Consider the following 15,189-nt stretch of genomic DNA (forward strand, 5'->3'; position numbering starts at 1 on the left):
GTTATTTAGCCAAGTTTACCTGTTTACCTGTGTGTGTGTGTGTGTGTGTGTGACACACTTTGACCCGGTTTGTTTCTTGTTGATGGGGGCTGTTTTCCAGCGGCGGATTGTCAATAACACCTTTTCCGTGAATGGTTTTCAGACTGAAGCCGCGTTCACCCGCGACGGAGACGTACGGAGACGCTTATACTTTCTGTGCTTTTCGCTGCTCTGTTCTCCGAATCCACAGGGCGTGAAAACCAAATGATCTCTGAAGACAACGAGCGCAGCTCTTAGATATGCTAAAAGGCTGTAGGTGCAACCGGCAAGGAGCCATAAACTAACCTCCGCAATGACGGGATGAGAGATTGTAATTATTTATAATCTCATATTAATGGACTATTTTAGTGCCTCATTACAAAGCCAGTAAAGAAATAAGTCAGCTATTGAAAGTCTTGTAAATTAATGGAACAAAGGTCCCGTAAACTGTTTGACTTGACTGTGAACATTTTTACTTTTAATATTTGTTCCTCATAAACCTGCAAACCTCCTGCAAACAGAGCCTAGATGAGCCAACTCCGCCGTCTGAGCTTAGTCCTTCTTTCTCGTCACTGCATTATTGTCAAAAATATTTCGATGGTCGGCAATATCGATGTTTTCACTGCCCCCCCCCCCCTCCCCCCATTGGGCGAGAAGAAGGCGAATGTCTGCGTTCCTTTACTGTTGTGACCGTGTTTTGGGAAACAACTGTCCTCCTCTTGCTGGTTCACATAATACCCGAGGAGGAGTTCAAAAGACCCAATCATGTGATTAAGGTGCAGCCTTGGCCTCCTCATTGCAGGGTAACACACACACACACACACACACACACACCTCCCCCAAGGGTGTGTGCACGTCTTTTTCCAGACACATAAAGGAAAATAATTGTTTTGCCTCCTTTTGACCTCTCGTGTGTGTCCGTTTGTGTGTGTGTGTGTCCCCTGAGGAATGTAGTTGTGGGTCATTGTTTCTCTTCTAAACATCGGTCTTGTCTTGTCTCGTCCCACCTGCCGGCTCACGTTCGCCTTCTTAAGTAAACCTTTTTTCAACGTGTCAACACATATTTGTGTTTCTTTCTGCTGCTGGTTGGTGGGTTTGAGCGGATGGAAGTGTGTGTCCGTCGTGTGTGTGCGCGAGGTCCCGTTGATGGTAGATCCTGAGGGCCTGAGGGCCGACTCAGCAGCTGTATCGTGAAGAGGTCTTTCCTACTCATCTAAAGTTCCATTGACCATGTTTCAAATGCTTAAAATATTTGTTTTTTTGGTCCTTGAATAATCACCATGGCTAATAAATATTCCATTAATGCTTCCCTGACGTACAACTTGATATCCTCATTTTCCATTAGAGGTCATTTTCACAATGACCGCATTGATAAGTAGTCAATATCCCGTATTTCTGCCCTTTTATTATGTTGTTTTTAGTAATAGATATTCAATTAATATTCCTGTTTGCCAGCGCCTCCATTTATCTCTGAGAAATCTGGTAACATGGCAGCAGGAGCCGCTTGTCTCATTTGGCTTCTTTACGTGTAAGTGTTTCTTTCGGTGCAGGACATGTTGGACCGTGTGAACTCAGCCTCCCTCCTTCGTTCCTTCAAACGCCTTCTGGAGATATCTGCTCACATCCCACAACGTGCCGATACCAAAGTCCTTTTTATACGAGGTTTTTCACCTTCTTTTCATCTGGACATGCATCTCCCCTCCAACAAACGCCTCCGCTGAGACTCTCATTCTAAATCTGCTGTAGATGAGAATATTCCTCAAATCTGAATAATCTCGACGTCACAAGTTCTCCCTCTGGAATCTTAAGGATATCGCTACAGAAGGTGATTTCATTGAAGGATTTGTGTGTGTGTGAGAGAGAAACTGTGGGTGGTCCCCCAGACTCCAAAATGTGCCAACCCTCCTGCCCCCTCACCACCACCACCTTTTGCTTCTTCCGTCCACATCTCACCCTCCTGCCGAGTCTGTCAGTGTGACAAAAGCAAGGGAAGCAGCCGTGACCTTTACACCAGCGTCCTGTCACACCTGTGGGAGCCTCTTCTTTTCCCCACTCGTTCCTGCTTTCCTCCAGTTTGTTTTAGAGACCAGCTGGCCGCCATATAATAACCACATTTATATCAGTAATTACCAGTAACAACTTCAATGTCCACCAGTCTCCCCTCTGAGGTGTACGGAAGCTGCTCTCGGTCTGATTGTTTTGTCAGCTGTTTGACACCGCGTGTCCCTCCCTTTCATATTCCCAAGTCGCCCCTCATACCTGCCTGGCCTCAACAGAGCGGTTTGACCTCTCACCCCGCGCTGTGATTGGTGGGCCGGCAGTGGTCATCCACGGGCGCGTTAAGTGGTCCGCTCCCATCCCTTCGGGCCGAGTCGCGGGTTTCGCTCGGAGTTCCGTTTTGCGGTTGCGTTGCAGGTCATTTAGCTGACGCTTTCATCCGAAGCGACTTGCGTTGCGTTTTTAACCCATGGTTTTACGTTTTGGGGGGTCGGGTGTCTCCAACGGGTTCGACAGTTGTTTGACCCCTGACCCCCGAGGGCTGTTACCGACTCTTGATAAGGGTTCGGGTTCACCTGCTTGCGTAAGAGGTGTGTGGTCCTCAGACTGGGGGAGGGGGGATGATTCTATCAAATATTTAAAGTTTATTCGCAACTCTCAGGCCTTTCTTCTGTAATCCGATGGTGTAAGACGGTTTCCTGTTTTCCTTCGGGGCCCAGAGGTGCAGTTAATCTGCGTTTGCCCCCTGAGTGACGTCCCAGCTGTGAGACGGCGGTGGGAATCAGGATGAACTCGCTCATCCATCTTCTTTTCTAATGTCTAAAGGTTATATTTGTGGTTGTTTTTTTTCTTTTGTAGGCAAAATGGTCTTTAACTAACGGAAATGCAGGATTCTTTTACATTGGAAGAAAAAACAAGATCTCTGGTCCCAACATCTTAAATAAATGTGAAGTATTTTGCAATTATCTAAAGCTCCGGATGAAACATCAGATGTCAAAAAGAAGACAAAGCGAGACGGCTTTTCTTTCTTATTGGACACATTTTTTTGAAAATGAATCCTTTAGTCCATCAAAATAGTAAATTTATTTGTTTTTTTATTATTTAATTATATATTTTATATAAGTATAAATTATAAATTATAAGATTTATTTTCCAACAGCGAAGCCACAGATCTTGACTGCCTGTTATCTCTCTCTCGCTGATCTCGCTGGCGGTGCGTGATTAATTATTGAAGAGGAATTGAATAGAGCGGCTTCACAAAGACTTTGGGGGTTCTCGTCCATTTCATACGGTCTGCGCACACAAATCCCACCGCGAGCAGCGGAATCACTCTCACGCTTTGTCTCCCGCGTACCTTTTTTTTTTTTACCGAGCGGAGGTTGAATGCACTTTGAGCCCGGCCCAGCGGCGCCGGGCGGTGTTTGTTTTTAATGAGTCACAGGCTCATTTTAGACCCATTTTTAAATGTGTGCACACCCACAAAAACACAGGTGTGTGTAGTCGCTACGCAAATAGACGTGCGAGTTACAACGTCAGCCGACCCGCCTGTTGTAGAAAGGTGTGATCGTCGTGCTGATGGTGACATGGCGAGCCCCATTAGCTCCCATGTATACAGACTTTGTGATTAGCTCTTAAGAGGCCTCAGCATCTGTGTCTCCTTTCCTCCCAGTGCTTAGCGGTATGACTGTGGGCTGAGTAACCGCAGCAACCTGGGATTTTTTTGTAATGCGAGTCTGTGCCAGCAGCGCCGTCAGGCGCGTATCAGCCCGCCTCCAATGGCCGGTCAACGCCACGGCGGTTGTGGAAAGCATGGACTCCTTTCTAATACCTAGTTTACACGTAACCTTAAAGATGGTCTCCTAAAACGGAGTTTAGGAACAGAAAGTTGGAGAACGAAAGCGACGACCTCGACACTCTGCGGTCGTGACCCCATTTTCCTGAGGACCATCAACCTTGACTATTGATCGCGGGCGAGGTTGATTCAACATGGGATGGCTTATTACAGGCATCGCTGACCGTCATATTCACCTGCAGTTGTTGTGCAGTTAAATCCTGCGTTTGGCGACATTAGGAGGAAGAAAACTCTTTGTAGCCAGTAGCTTTCTTTAAACGCCGTATTCAGGCCGCCGTAGGGAACGTTTGAAGCCACGATTTGAGGCCGGCAATGGACACAAAACGGAGGTCTTATCTAATTAATGCTTACTTTGATCTCTATTCAATATTAACCCCATAAATGTTCATGAATGTTCTGTAGTACAACAGAGACAACGGAGGGAACAAGTTGACTCATAATAAAGTAAACGTTGATGCGTGATAGGCAGCACAAGTCTGGCAGTGTTTAAGCAGCTCGAAAAATAAAACTGGATAGGCGGAAACTTTGAGACAGTTTCTGGAACAAAGATGGTCTTGTTTAAAAAAAAAAAAACACGCCGCTGTGGATGTTGCCCGGGCTCAGAGTCGCTCCTCCACTGCGAAACCTCCTGCCTTAAACCGCTCATGTTAACGCTTCCCGCTCGCTGGCGCTCATGCAGCAAATGTTCCCTAACGTCTCGGCGACGGCCGACGCGTGCGTGTCAAAGGTCCTCGGCTGTCAGCGCGGACGAAGCAAAGCTCCGAGCTACGCGTTACTTCTGCGGGCGGAATGGACAAACGCGCTTTCTGAATTGGGGTGAGGGGGGGGGGAAACCCGTGATTGAGCTGCGCCGCCTCTGGAGCCGGAGAACAGGCGCAGTGTTTGGCGCCGTGGCCCTTTGCCAACACCGCGTCAATATCCCCGCTTCGTTTGTCCGCCGTACAGGCGCGGAAACACCAGCCCACTGCAAGCAAATACCTCCCCAACGCGCTCCACGCCGGGGCGGGTGTGGGATGACGCGGCCGGCGGAGTTTGTTTTTCGGGACCCGGCGCCGTAGTTGTCCGGTTCCTTGCCTTGAGTCAGTCCGGCGCGGAGCAGGTGGCTCACCCTGAATGACTCCGGAGGAACAAAAAGGCCTCGGACACTGCTCGCTTTCACCGGCACAGCGGAGCGCAATGTGAGGAAACGCTTAGTATTCAGCTCGGATTGACTGCTGCTCAATACACAGATACTGTGACATTTGTGAACTAATCCATCTGTAGCTTGGAAACGAGAGAACGTCCGATGTGCAGCTCCGACCGCGGCGAACAAATCAAGCTACCACTGTAGAAAGCAGCGGTGTATGTTGCGTTATATTAATCTTACTGGAACAATGACAACTAAAAGGTTGCATCTCTGTCATCTATTTGATTATTTGCAGGATATTCAAATGCATAATATGCTTAGATTTGAGCTACTTTAAGCTAGTGTTCGGAAGTTAAGCAGGTGGCCACTGGAAGGCATGAAAGCGTTTTCAGACGGGGGGAGTTTGTCATCTTGCATATGTGCAACAGATTTGTTTTTAAATGTTATAAAACATTTGAAGACACTAGAATCCTGAACGATTTGGTGTGTTAATTGTCCGATTGTCACGAGGGCCGCCGACCCGGCGTTAGAACCACACCGGTGCAGGGCGGCGAGGCCTTGCTTCCTCCCCTGATTCCCTGTTTACGTCTCAGGCGTTTCAGGCGTTTAGATCTCGCGCCGCTCTCTTTCTACTGCGCATCTCTCTTGAGATGTTGAGCCCAGTGTACGATGTGGCACATGTGAGTTAAAAGAGTTCTGTTCCTTCAGCTTTTAGTCAGACACGCAGGCTGGGTGATCCAAGGGCCACCCAGAACCGCCCCCCCACCCCAAACACCCCCCCCCTCCGCCCCTCCGCCCTCACCCGAGGCAGGCCAGGTAAGAAGACCCAGCCGTACGCACCAGGCTGCACAAAGAGATGTGCCAGTGGTTTCACGCAGTTGCCTTTGAACAGTAGAGCCTGCGCACACACGCTGGAACGTAGCAGAGCTTCATGGAAACCACAGTGTGCTCCATAACAACCCCCCCCCCCAACCCACCACCCCCCCACACTGAAACGCTTTATTCTCTGATGGCTGATCGTCGAGCTTATAAGTGCACTCTGCTCAGAAATGTCTTGATTGTATGTCCATGTGGTGAATGTTTTTATAGGCCCCACTACCACCGTAAGACGGGAGTCTCGTGTACTTTCTGGTTTTTGCTTTTTGCCCCCACCGACTCCCAAGAAGCATGGCGTTGATGTCTAGACAACAGATTACCCATGAGCCCGTTGAAAAAGACTAGTAGGAGTGCGACGGTACACACAATTCAGGGTCCGATACAACAAAACAAAAGAAAATACACTTCTGTGGTGAATGATTAACATTCAGTAGTTTGTTCATTTGCAATGATTCTCGCTTTAACTGCTGAGGCACTGAAATACTGTTAATAATTAATAACAAAAACATCTGTCCGTATTGGAAATGTAAAGCATTTCTCATTCTGTAATTCTCCCTCAGTTTGACACAAAGTCGTTGTTCTGAGCTCGATTTAAACCTTCCACGCTTCCCTGCAGCTCGCAGCCAAACGGAAAGGATGCCGGATGGCAGAAGAGTTTAATACCGACACGCGTATTGTTGGACGCTTATGAACTACCAATAAATCCATCTGCTCGTCGCGAAATCGGTCCAGGAAGCAACTGTTTGGGGTCTTTATTTAAGGCCTTGTATGAAAGCATCTTCCAGGTGAACGGGTCTGAAGCTCCTCGCTGTTAAAAACGGTGGCCGAAATCCCACGTTCTTAAGGCCGGCGCATGTTTCTGCGTCGTTTCACTTCATGGTTCTGCGCGTGTTGCAGAGCGATTCACCTCCAGAACAACAGGCGGAGTGACGCGTTTGTGTTGAAGACGACCCAGAGAGTCACGTCTATTTATTTATTTGTGTATTTATGTATCATAGACTTTATTGCCCCGTGCATCCACACTGCTGCTTTTCATCGCGGACACATTTGTCCCGTATTTTCCTCCACAACTTTGTGCGCCTCTCGACCGGCAAACCGGCGTTTGCGGCGATCTCCCTCCGTGAATCCAACCCGCCAATGACGGCTCGTATAAGGGCTCATATTTACGCATTTCCTCCGACAAAAGTTCTTCAATCTGATCCGTTCTCTCGTAAACAAGGACGCGAGGAGGTGCGAAAAGCGACGCAAGGGACACGCAAAGGGGGTCTTGCGTCTGCGTCGCTCTGAAAACGCAGAAGCATAAACTAAGCTTTAGTGTGCGTTTTATACCAGTCATCTGTTCTCTACAGCTCTTTAATGTAAATCTGATTTTCCACAACAAGGTCAACAAGCTGTGTGACTTTACGTGTACTTTTAGGTTTGTTTCTAATAAGTCCGTGGGGCTTAGAACTGGGTCTAAAAGGCAGTAATGTGTTCTGGAGTGTTGGTATTGGATTAATAACTCAACGAGGAGGAACAATGTGTTAAGGGGGGCAGTAGAAGCTCCCATCTGACCTCTAGACTGCGTGTGGTTTTTGTCCCTGTGGAATAATGTATTGCACCTCATCTGAACCAAACAAGCACAGGGGGGTCGTCGGGTAAATGGGGTAAAGCCCTTGGAAAGTCCTAATGGTTTATTGCCTCGTTCCATCCTGACAAGTGAAGTCAAGTAGATAAATGATTCCCGCGCAGGAGGGGATTTTATTGATTCAGATTCTGCTGCCTGTGGAATCTGTGTATTGAATTCTGGTGCTGGCGTAGTGAAATGTGGTCCAATAAACAAAGAAAAGGGACATGGAAGGTTGGTGGGCAGAAATAGTGCCTTGCTTACACAATTGGTAGTTTTTCACTTTTCTAAACCTCTCACATTGATTCACAAATCCAATAATTATTTATTTAATACAACCAGATGATTATTGAAAACATGTTTAATCAACCAAAATAAACTTTTATCAAGTAAAAAACTAAATATTTCTGGTAGAGACCTGTCAAACTAGAGATTGAGACCAAGAATAATGTTTACAATCTTTACTGAGGGATTGAATTAGGGCTGCAACTAACAATTATTTTGATAATCGATTAATCGGTCAAATTTCTTTGATTTAATCGATGAATCTGATTTTTTAAAAACAGCATTTAAAAGCTTTAATTTCCAACTCTTTATTTTAAAATAGAACTGCAAATTCACATTGCAAAAATGCTTCAAGTACAGGTTGCTCCTTGAACAAAATAATTTATAAAGAAAAATACAAACCACACCCCCATGTTTACATGAAGCTTATTCATTAAACCATTACCGTCAATGTAGTGCAAGTAAATGTTTACACCCCATCTACGTTCAGCCAAAAAAGCAACCAAGTGCTATGAGATGAATTTGAAATGGCATTAGTAAATAAATGCAGTAGAGGCTTCTTAGTTAGCCGCGCTGGTTTAGTGGATCAGTGTCTCCCTTTGCAGGCATAACATCAACTACCGTATAACCCACAGTATGTGCGCAAGCGCACTAGACTACCGTATACGACAACATTACACACACCCACAAATATATTTGTCAACAATAACAGATATAGGACAAAGTACGAAATACAAGACAACAGAAATTAATGGTCCAAAAGAGGCGAGTAAATAAAAACATGTCTTAGTCCTGCTAACTGCTTTAGGCTAATTAGCGAGCTAACGCTAGCTTGATCAGCTGGATGACGAGTAAGTGACGGCGAAGCTGCTACAAAGCTGTTACGTTCCTCACGTCAAAACGGGACGACGTGGTGCTTCCGTGCCACGTTACGTCGACTTTGCATGTGTTTCATACACTTTCAGGGCGCTCACGTGTCGCGCATCGAGCGTGACAGTCACTCATCTCGGCCTTCAGTAACGCGTCACGTGACTCGCAACAACTGCGGCGCCGCTGGCTGCTCTTTGCTCCGCGTGCTTTGAGTGACGTAATAATCGCGCGACACAACGAATCAATAATGAAATTCGTTGCCAACGCTTTTAATAATAGAATTGTATCGATGTCAGCGATTCGTTGTTGCAGCTTAGAATAAATTATGAAAGAAGTAGTCATTTTCTCACATACTTCTATGGGACCAGAGGAGTCGCCCCCTGCCTGTCACTACACAGAATGTAGTTCTTAGTCGATTTAAAATTAATTAAATTAAATTAAGCTCTTTGCTTAGTGACATAAGTGATCAATTAGAAGTGAAGAAGTTTTGTAATGTTCAACAGAATTTCTCTTATTAGAAAAAAAAAAGTCTACCACCCAAAATGTATATAAGTATTTCTGAGTTGGCGGCCCCATCATCGCACATGACACCAGCTAGATCCTCAAAACGTCCCTTTCACAACATTCACCACGCTGTCAAAAGACCCATAAATAGTAACCCAAAAAAAAGCTCCCGTGTGGAGTTTCCATAGAAACCCGAGAATGGAAGTTTTTTTTCTTTTGTCTTCGACTGAGAGAGACTGGAAGCTGTGTCATCAGGTTCCGCTGCGGACCTGCTGTGGAGGCATAACCCATTTGTTATTAGTTTACGTGATTACATTGGCCACGTTCGGCTCCAATGGGACGCTTTCAAATCCGGAGATCCAAGAGGAAAGCAGATGTTCAGTTCATTGTTTCGCAACCAAATTTCACTTGGACAATCAGTCCCCGATTTGTTAAGAGGAACGTGTCAAAGATACAACATATGTTTCAGTTTCTGCTCTCTTTTTTTTTTTTTTTGTGCGCTTCATCTTTCACCCAGTTGTGTGGTCGTTTAGCTTCTTCAGGGCCAAAAGTCTCCTTCTGGCTACTGGCGTTCATAAGCACGACTCGGCTGCTCTGTGTAGCTCATCTCCTGTCTTTACACCAGGAAACCCTCTAGGTTCTCTCAATAATGTGGCAGTGACCGAATCCGGCTCTACAGCGGCCATGAAAAAAGACCATTAGGAATCAATTTAAACCCTAATGTGGCTTTAATGGATTCAAGACATTCCCGCTCCCGTCATGTGGCAGCGCTCGTACCGCAACGCTGGTGGTGAGATACTCGGCAAATGGCCACGTGCCAATGAACAGCAAATGTCCCGTGACCGCCTGGTCAGCGCGGCGGATGCCCGTCCGACTTGTCGTGGGAATGTTTCGTGGAAGGCCAAAACCAGGTAGACAGCACATACACCCCTCTCCCTCTTTCTCCGTCCCCCCCCCCCGCGGGGTTCCGGGAGGTGTCCATAGGGGAGCGGAGTGATGTCTGGCTCTCGCACAGAGGGGGGTCGGGTTTATGTCTGCTGTGGTTACACACGGCCCTTGAACTGCTGACAGAGCTCAACGCTCCCCGTGACCTTGGCTCATTGGCAATAGCAGGTTCTTAATGTGTTGGGATTTTTTTTTTTACAGCGTTACGGCGAGCAGAGGTTCACCCAGTTACTCAAGCGAGTTTGTTTTCCGAGGGATCACACGTGTCCGTTGCGCTCGCAGGTTCAGGAAGTGAACGAAGCCGCCGCTGTACACGTACATACATACATATATATATATATATATTTGTGTGTAATCCAACGCACAAAAAGGTGGTGGAGCATTTAATGATAAAGCACCGTAACAACTCGCGGTGTGTTGAATCTGTAACAGACCTCCTGTCTCTTTTTGTCTTTTTATAACGTGTCTCACGAACGGCTCTGTGTGAAGTCGAGCGGTCGCTCATCCCCATTCGACCCGCTCTTTCCTCCGTGGACACACAGGCATGCGTTGTGTGTGTGTGTGTGTGTGTGTGTGTGTGCGCGCTGGTTGTTGACATGTGGCTGTGTGGCAGAGCAGAACACTTGGCTAATTCAGTTACAATCCAGTGCTGTGCAAGAGGACACTCTAACAGCCAAATCCCTTTAACACACTGGACTAATTGCATTATCTGCAGGACAAGAGTAAATGCACGGACCAGCTGATGCTCTCGCTCTCTGCAGGTTGTCCCTGATCGCTCTTCTGTTTATCCGACCGTCTCATTGACCCCCCTCCCCCCCCCTCCCCACAAGGAAAACCAGCGCTTCCGACTTCTTGTTGTCAGAGAAGCAAATGACATTCACTGGGACTTTTACCTCTCAAACGTGGGAGGAGGAGGAGGCGTCGCTGATCTGACTCGTGAAAGTCTGGCATTCTGGCCGAGTTCCCTCCAAATCAGGCGTTGAGGCAGTTAGTGAGGCGTTGCGAGGTTGCGACGCTTTTAACGTCTCGTTTTGTGCCGTGCCGGGTCCTCAGCGGGATTCTGTGCCCACACCACGGATACAAAAAACGTATTTTCCGTACGTATTGTTTGTACATTTTCATATATCCCAAGTTGCTTATTGTCTCATTTACTATCGATCAATGTTTTGATCCCTTCTTCCGGTCATTCCTACAGTTGAGAAAGCGGATGGATGATAATTCAATCAAGCTTTTCCATTTAATTGCATTGATCGGGAGTAAAGAGCCAGAAGCCTTTGGGTTACCTGTGGTCTGAGTTGGGTGTTGCTGCACATTTACTAGATCTTTACCAAAGTACAAAGAGTCTGACGCAGCAGGCTGGGTGCTTCCGTAGAATTACTCCCGTAAACTTCACCACAGATGTGAAGAGCTATAGGAGACGTGGCGTGAGGCAACGATCTGGCTGCTCCTCCTTGGACCAGAAATTACTGTGTGTTTTTTTTTGTGGTGTTGATACACAAACCATCATTCATGCAGTCAGTACCTTGTTTTGGGCTCTACCTTTGTCTGTGACACACACACACACACACACACACACATAGAGCGCCATCACTGTCGCCATCTGTCCTGCACACCCGCCCCACCTCTCCTGCACTCAGCGTCTTCATTTCTCACTCTTTCTCGCTCGCTGCGGTGATCTTCAGTGAAACACGGAGAAACTCTTCTGCCGGAAACTCCTCTTTTCGTGGGAACAGAACGGGGAGCAGAAACCAGCTGACACAAAGTTGCGGGACACAAACACACCAGTGAGTTGCACAGAACTCTAAATACAAAAGTCAACCGCTAACTTAATATAAATCCGTAAAGACATCTTGTCTTCCCACCAGGCTCACCTAAACATTTTAGCAAAGGGAAGTTAGATGTTGTCCTTTTTAACTGTTATTGTGGTCATTTGCATGAAAACACACACATACGAAGGGTTGAAATATTTGTAACTGAAATGAATTACAATATAATTGTAGTTGAGTGAGTGTAGCTGTTCTAAATGTTGCTGAGCTCCATCGGTTAGCAGAGCAGGACGGTGCTGCTAACAGATGGTAAGAGGTACGTGGACCTTTCATATTAAGGTCCAAGTAGCTCTCCTCTGTTGCCGTTTTAATGCCTGACCCCCGAAACATTTGTTTTTCACTTTCTACTTTGTCAACAGAGCTGCTCATGCAAGACTTTATGTTCCTCGGTTTCCATGAGTGCAATCACTTTTACCATGTGATAAGCATGTTGACTTTGGACGCTGTACTGCCACCGAAGGTTTTTATTATACATTTATACACAAACGAGTGCTTGCGAGCGTTTCGTATTTTACCGTTTAATCCGATCTCTTTTGCCTTCGAGTAGCTTGAACCTGTCGATTTGCCACAAAAATTGCAAAAAGTTCCACTTTCCCCCTGAAAGGAGGCCCAGTGCATTGCTGCAGTGCCCCCCCACGCACACAGACTGGACCTGCAGAGCCAGAGAGCGATTGGCTCTGTGCTCCAGGCTGTGTGATTCTCTGCAGCAGGGCAATGTCACCCTGGCTCACCATCACGGCTCATTCTGTACTTTTATTCTCCTCTGAGCCTCTAAACGCTTCATTAGCCTTTAACAAGACTGCAGAGCCGGCTCCGTGTGAAACACAATTCTCTCTCCCCGTCCGTCCCCCCGCCTCCCTGTGGCCGTGCGAGTTCTCTTATCAGCGTCCTTCACGTTGTTAGTTTCCAGAGTTGAGATGCATCTCTTGCAGTGATCAGAATCACAAACACTAACAGCAGAGGGAGAAATGGGGGGCGCGGTTGGACTGAAGCCTTCCTCATGGAGACCCACCCTGAATGGAGAACATTGATGCTGCTCTATCCTGCTACCGTAGCCCCCCCCCTCTCTCTCTCTCCCGTACTCGCTGTCCCTCTTTTGCCCGGATTGTCCGTCCCTGAATGGGCCTTTCAGGCCTCCGGGCCGAGCCGATACAAAACTTTCCCCTGCAGGATAAAGGGACGGAGCCCCCGGCCCTCCGAAGGCGTCAGTCAGCCAAGCTCATCGCTCTTAGAACTGTGGACACACAACATTTGATTATCAGGGCAACATACACTTGTGTTAATGTCTCCTTTTTGGTGGTTTGGTGCCACCGGGTCGGGATCCTGGTTGATTGAACTGAATTCTACTTTAAAATCTCCGCTTCAATCCTGAAGAAATGTGCTTTCCATCGGTGAGTCAGTTATGACTCCTAGAACCTTTGAATATACAGTTCATTCTTTGTCCTTTTTGACTTCTGTTTGATGCTGCATTACTTTTAGCTTTCAGCGTTCTTTGTCGTTTGATGATCCACGTTGGCGGATAGTTTGGTAATCGGGTCATTAGCAGTTGTAATGAAGTATTCTCATCTGTCCTTTATTCTCCCCGTGGCTCTTTTCCGTCCGCAGGCCGCCGCCCAGCTCCCCTGCGCCAAGGCGCTCTACAACTACGACGGCAAGGAACCCGGCGACCTCAAGTTCGTCAAGGGCGACGTCATCATCCTGCGCCGGCAGGTGGACGAGAACTGGTACCACGGGGAGATGGGCGGGGTCCACGGCTTCTTCCCCACCAACTTCGTCCAGGTCATCAAGGCGCTGCCGCAGCCGCCGCCGCAGTGCAAGGCGCTGTACGACTTTGAGCTGAAGGACAAGGAGGCCGACAAGGACTGCCTGCCCTTCTCCAAGGTGAGACGCGGCCGCTGCGGCGGCGCTCTGAAGCCGAAGCGCTGGCGGAAATGTTTCTGTGCCGTGAGCCAGACGCGTTGATGAAGCTGGACGCTCACACGGAGGAACTGGTTGTTTCTCCCCAGCTGTTGGAGGTCGTTTGTTTACCACACAAACAAAAAGAAGCTGACTAAGAAGGCTCACTTTTAACAAACTTCTAACATGCGTTCTGTTCCTCGAGGAGGACAAACGCTAAAAGTTAAGTGTCCTTAATCAGGTCCCCACAACATCGGCTTCTTTCTTCAATTTTAGGATGATATCCTGACCGTGATCCGCAGAGTGGACGAGAACTGGGCCGAGGGAATGCTGGGAGATAAAATTGGAATTTTCCCCATCTCATATGTTGAGGTAAGAAAATTACCACCAAAAAACCCTGATTATTTAATGTCACGATGTCACTCGTTAGCGGAGTGGAAGAAGTGTGGTGACATTTTACAGTCATTTTTAAGTAATGGTTTTACAGAGATGATTTGTGATCTTCATACTTCAACAATAAGGCCAAACACTGGTCATGAGGACGGTTTTATGGGCGATCACAATACAGATGGAAATGAAACAAATCATACTCCAAACTTAAGTTGAACAGTAAATTCTGTCCCTCCGCTGCTGAGAGCTTCCATGACACGTTTATTATGGAGAGTGACAGTTTCCATGATCTCTCTAATACCGCCGGCTCCGGCTTGTCCACCTCTCTGCCCCCCCCCCACTAACCCCCTCCCGCAGTTCAACTCGGCAGCTCGGCAGCTGATAGAGTTGGACAAGCCGTCGGACTCCAGCGGGGATTCCGGCGAGGGGGCTTCCTCGGGGCCCCAGAGCAACGGCGCCCAGCGCGCCGGAGAGAAGAAGAACAGCAAGAAACGACACTCCTTCACCTCGCTCACCATGTCCCACAAGCCCATGCTGGCTCCGCCCCCCCAGCGCCACTCCATGGAGATCAGCGGGCCCGTCCTCATCAGCTCCAGCAACCCCACGGCGGCCGCGCGAATCGGGGAGATCAGCGGGGGGCTTTCCTGCAGCGCGCCCTCACAGGTACGACGCCGCCGCACCGCAGGTCCCTCCTCCCCGACGGTTTCACCCGAAAGCAAAAATTAGTGAGATATATCCTCCAGTTATTTCAGCCCGGCTCCACGAGATGTTTGTTGCGGTTCCGAGGTCTCCGCTCTCCCTCTGTCAGCAATTAGCTCCGCCCCCCTCCGCCCCCACCCGCCCCCCCTTTCAAACGCGTGCACACACAGAACGGGGCGCTGCTCCACCCAAGCGTTGGAAGTCACAGATGCGTGACTCCACTCGCCTGCTAAGAAAGAAGCGCTGCGGCTCAGCCCCCCCCCCCCCCCCCCCCCCGAGGTCTCCGCACCGATCCCGA

At 48.1% G+C, this 15,189-nt stretch overlaps 1 protein-coding gene across 4 annotated transcripts in view; it reads left to right on the forward strand.

Moving 5' to 3' along the window:
* Positions 1–15,189, forward strand: part of sh3rf1 (SH3 domain containing ring finger 1) — a 32,740-nt gene that overhangs the window by 8,864 nt on the left and 8,687 nt on the right. For all 4 annotated transcript variants that reach the window (XM_078108802.1, XM_078108803.1, XM_040184584.2 and 1 more), the window contains exons 3-5: positions 13,512–13,787; positions 14,079–14,174; positions 14,550–14,855. In XM_078108802.1, the coding sequence (XP_077964928.1) occupies positions 13,512–13,787; positions 14,079–14,174; positions 14,550–14,855 (678 nt within the window). The remainder of the gene's footprint in view (positions 1–13,511; positions 13,788–14,078; positions 14,175–14,549; positions 14,856–15,189) is intronic.

Source organism: Gasterosteus aculeatus, chromosome 8 (assembly GCF_964276395.1).
Source record: "Gasterosteus aculeatus chromosome 8, fGasAcu3.hap1.1, whole genome shotgun sequence".
Taxonomy (NCBI): domain Eukaryota; kingdom Metazoa; phylum Chordata; class Actinopteri; order Perciformes; family Gasterosteidae; genus Gasterosteus; species Gasterosteus aculeatus.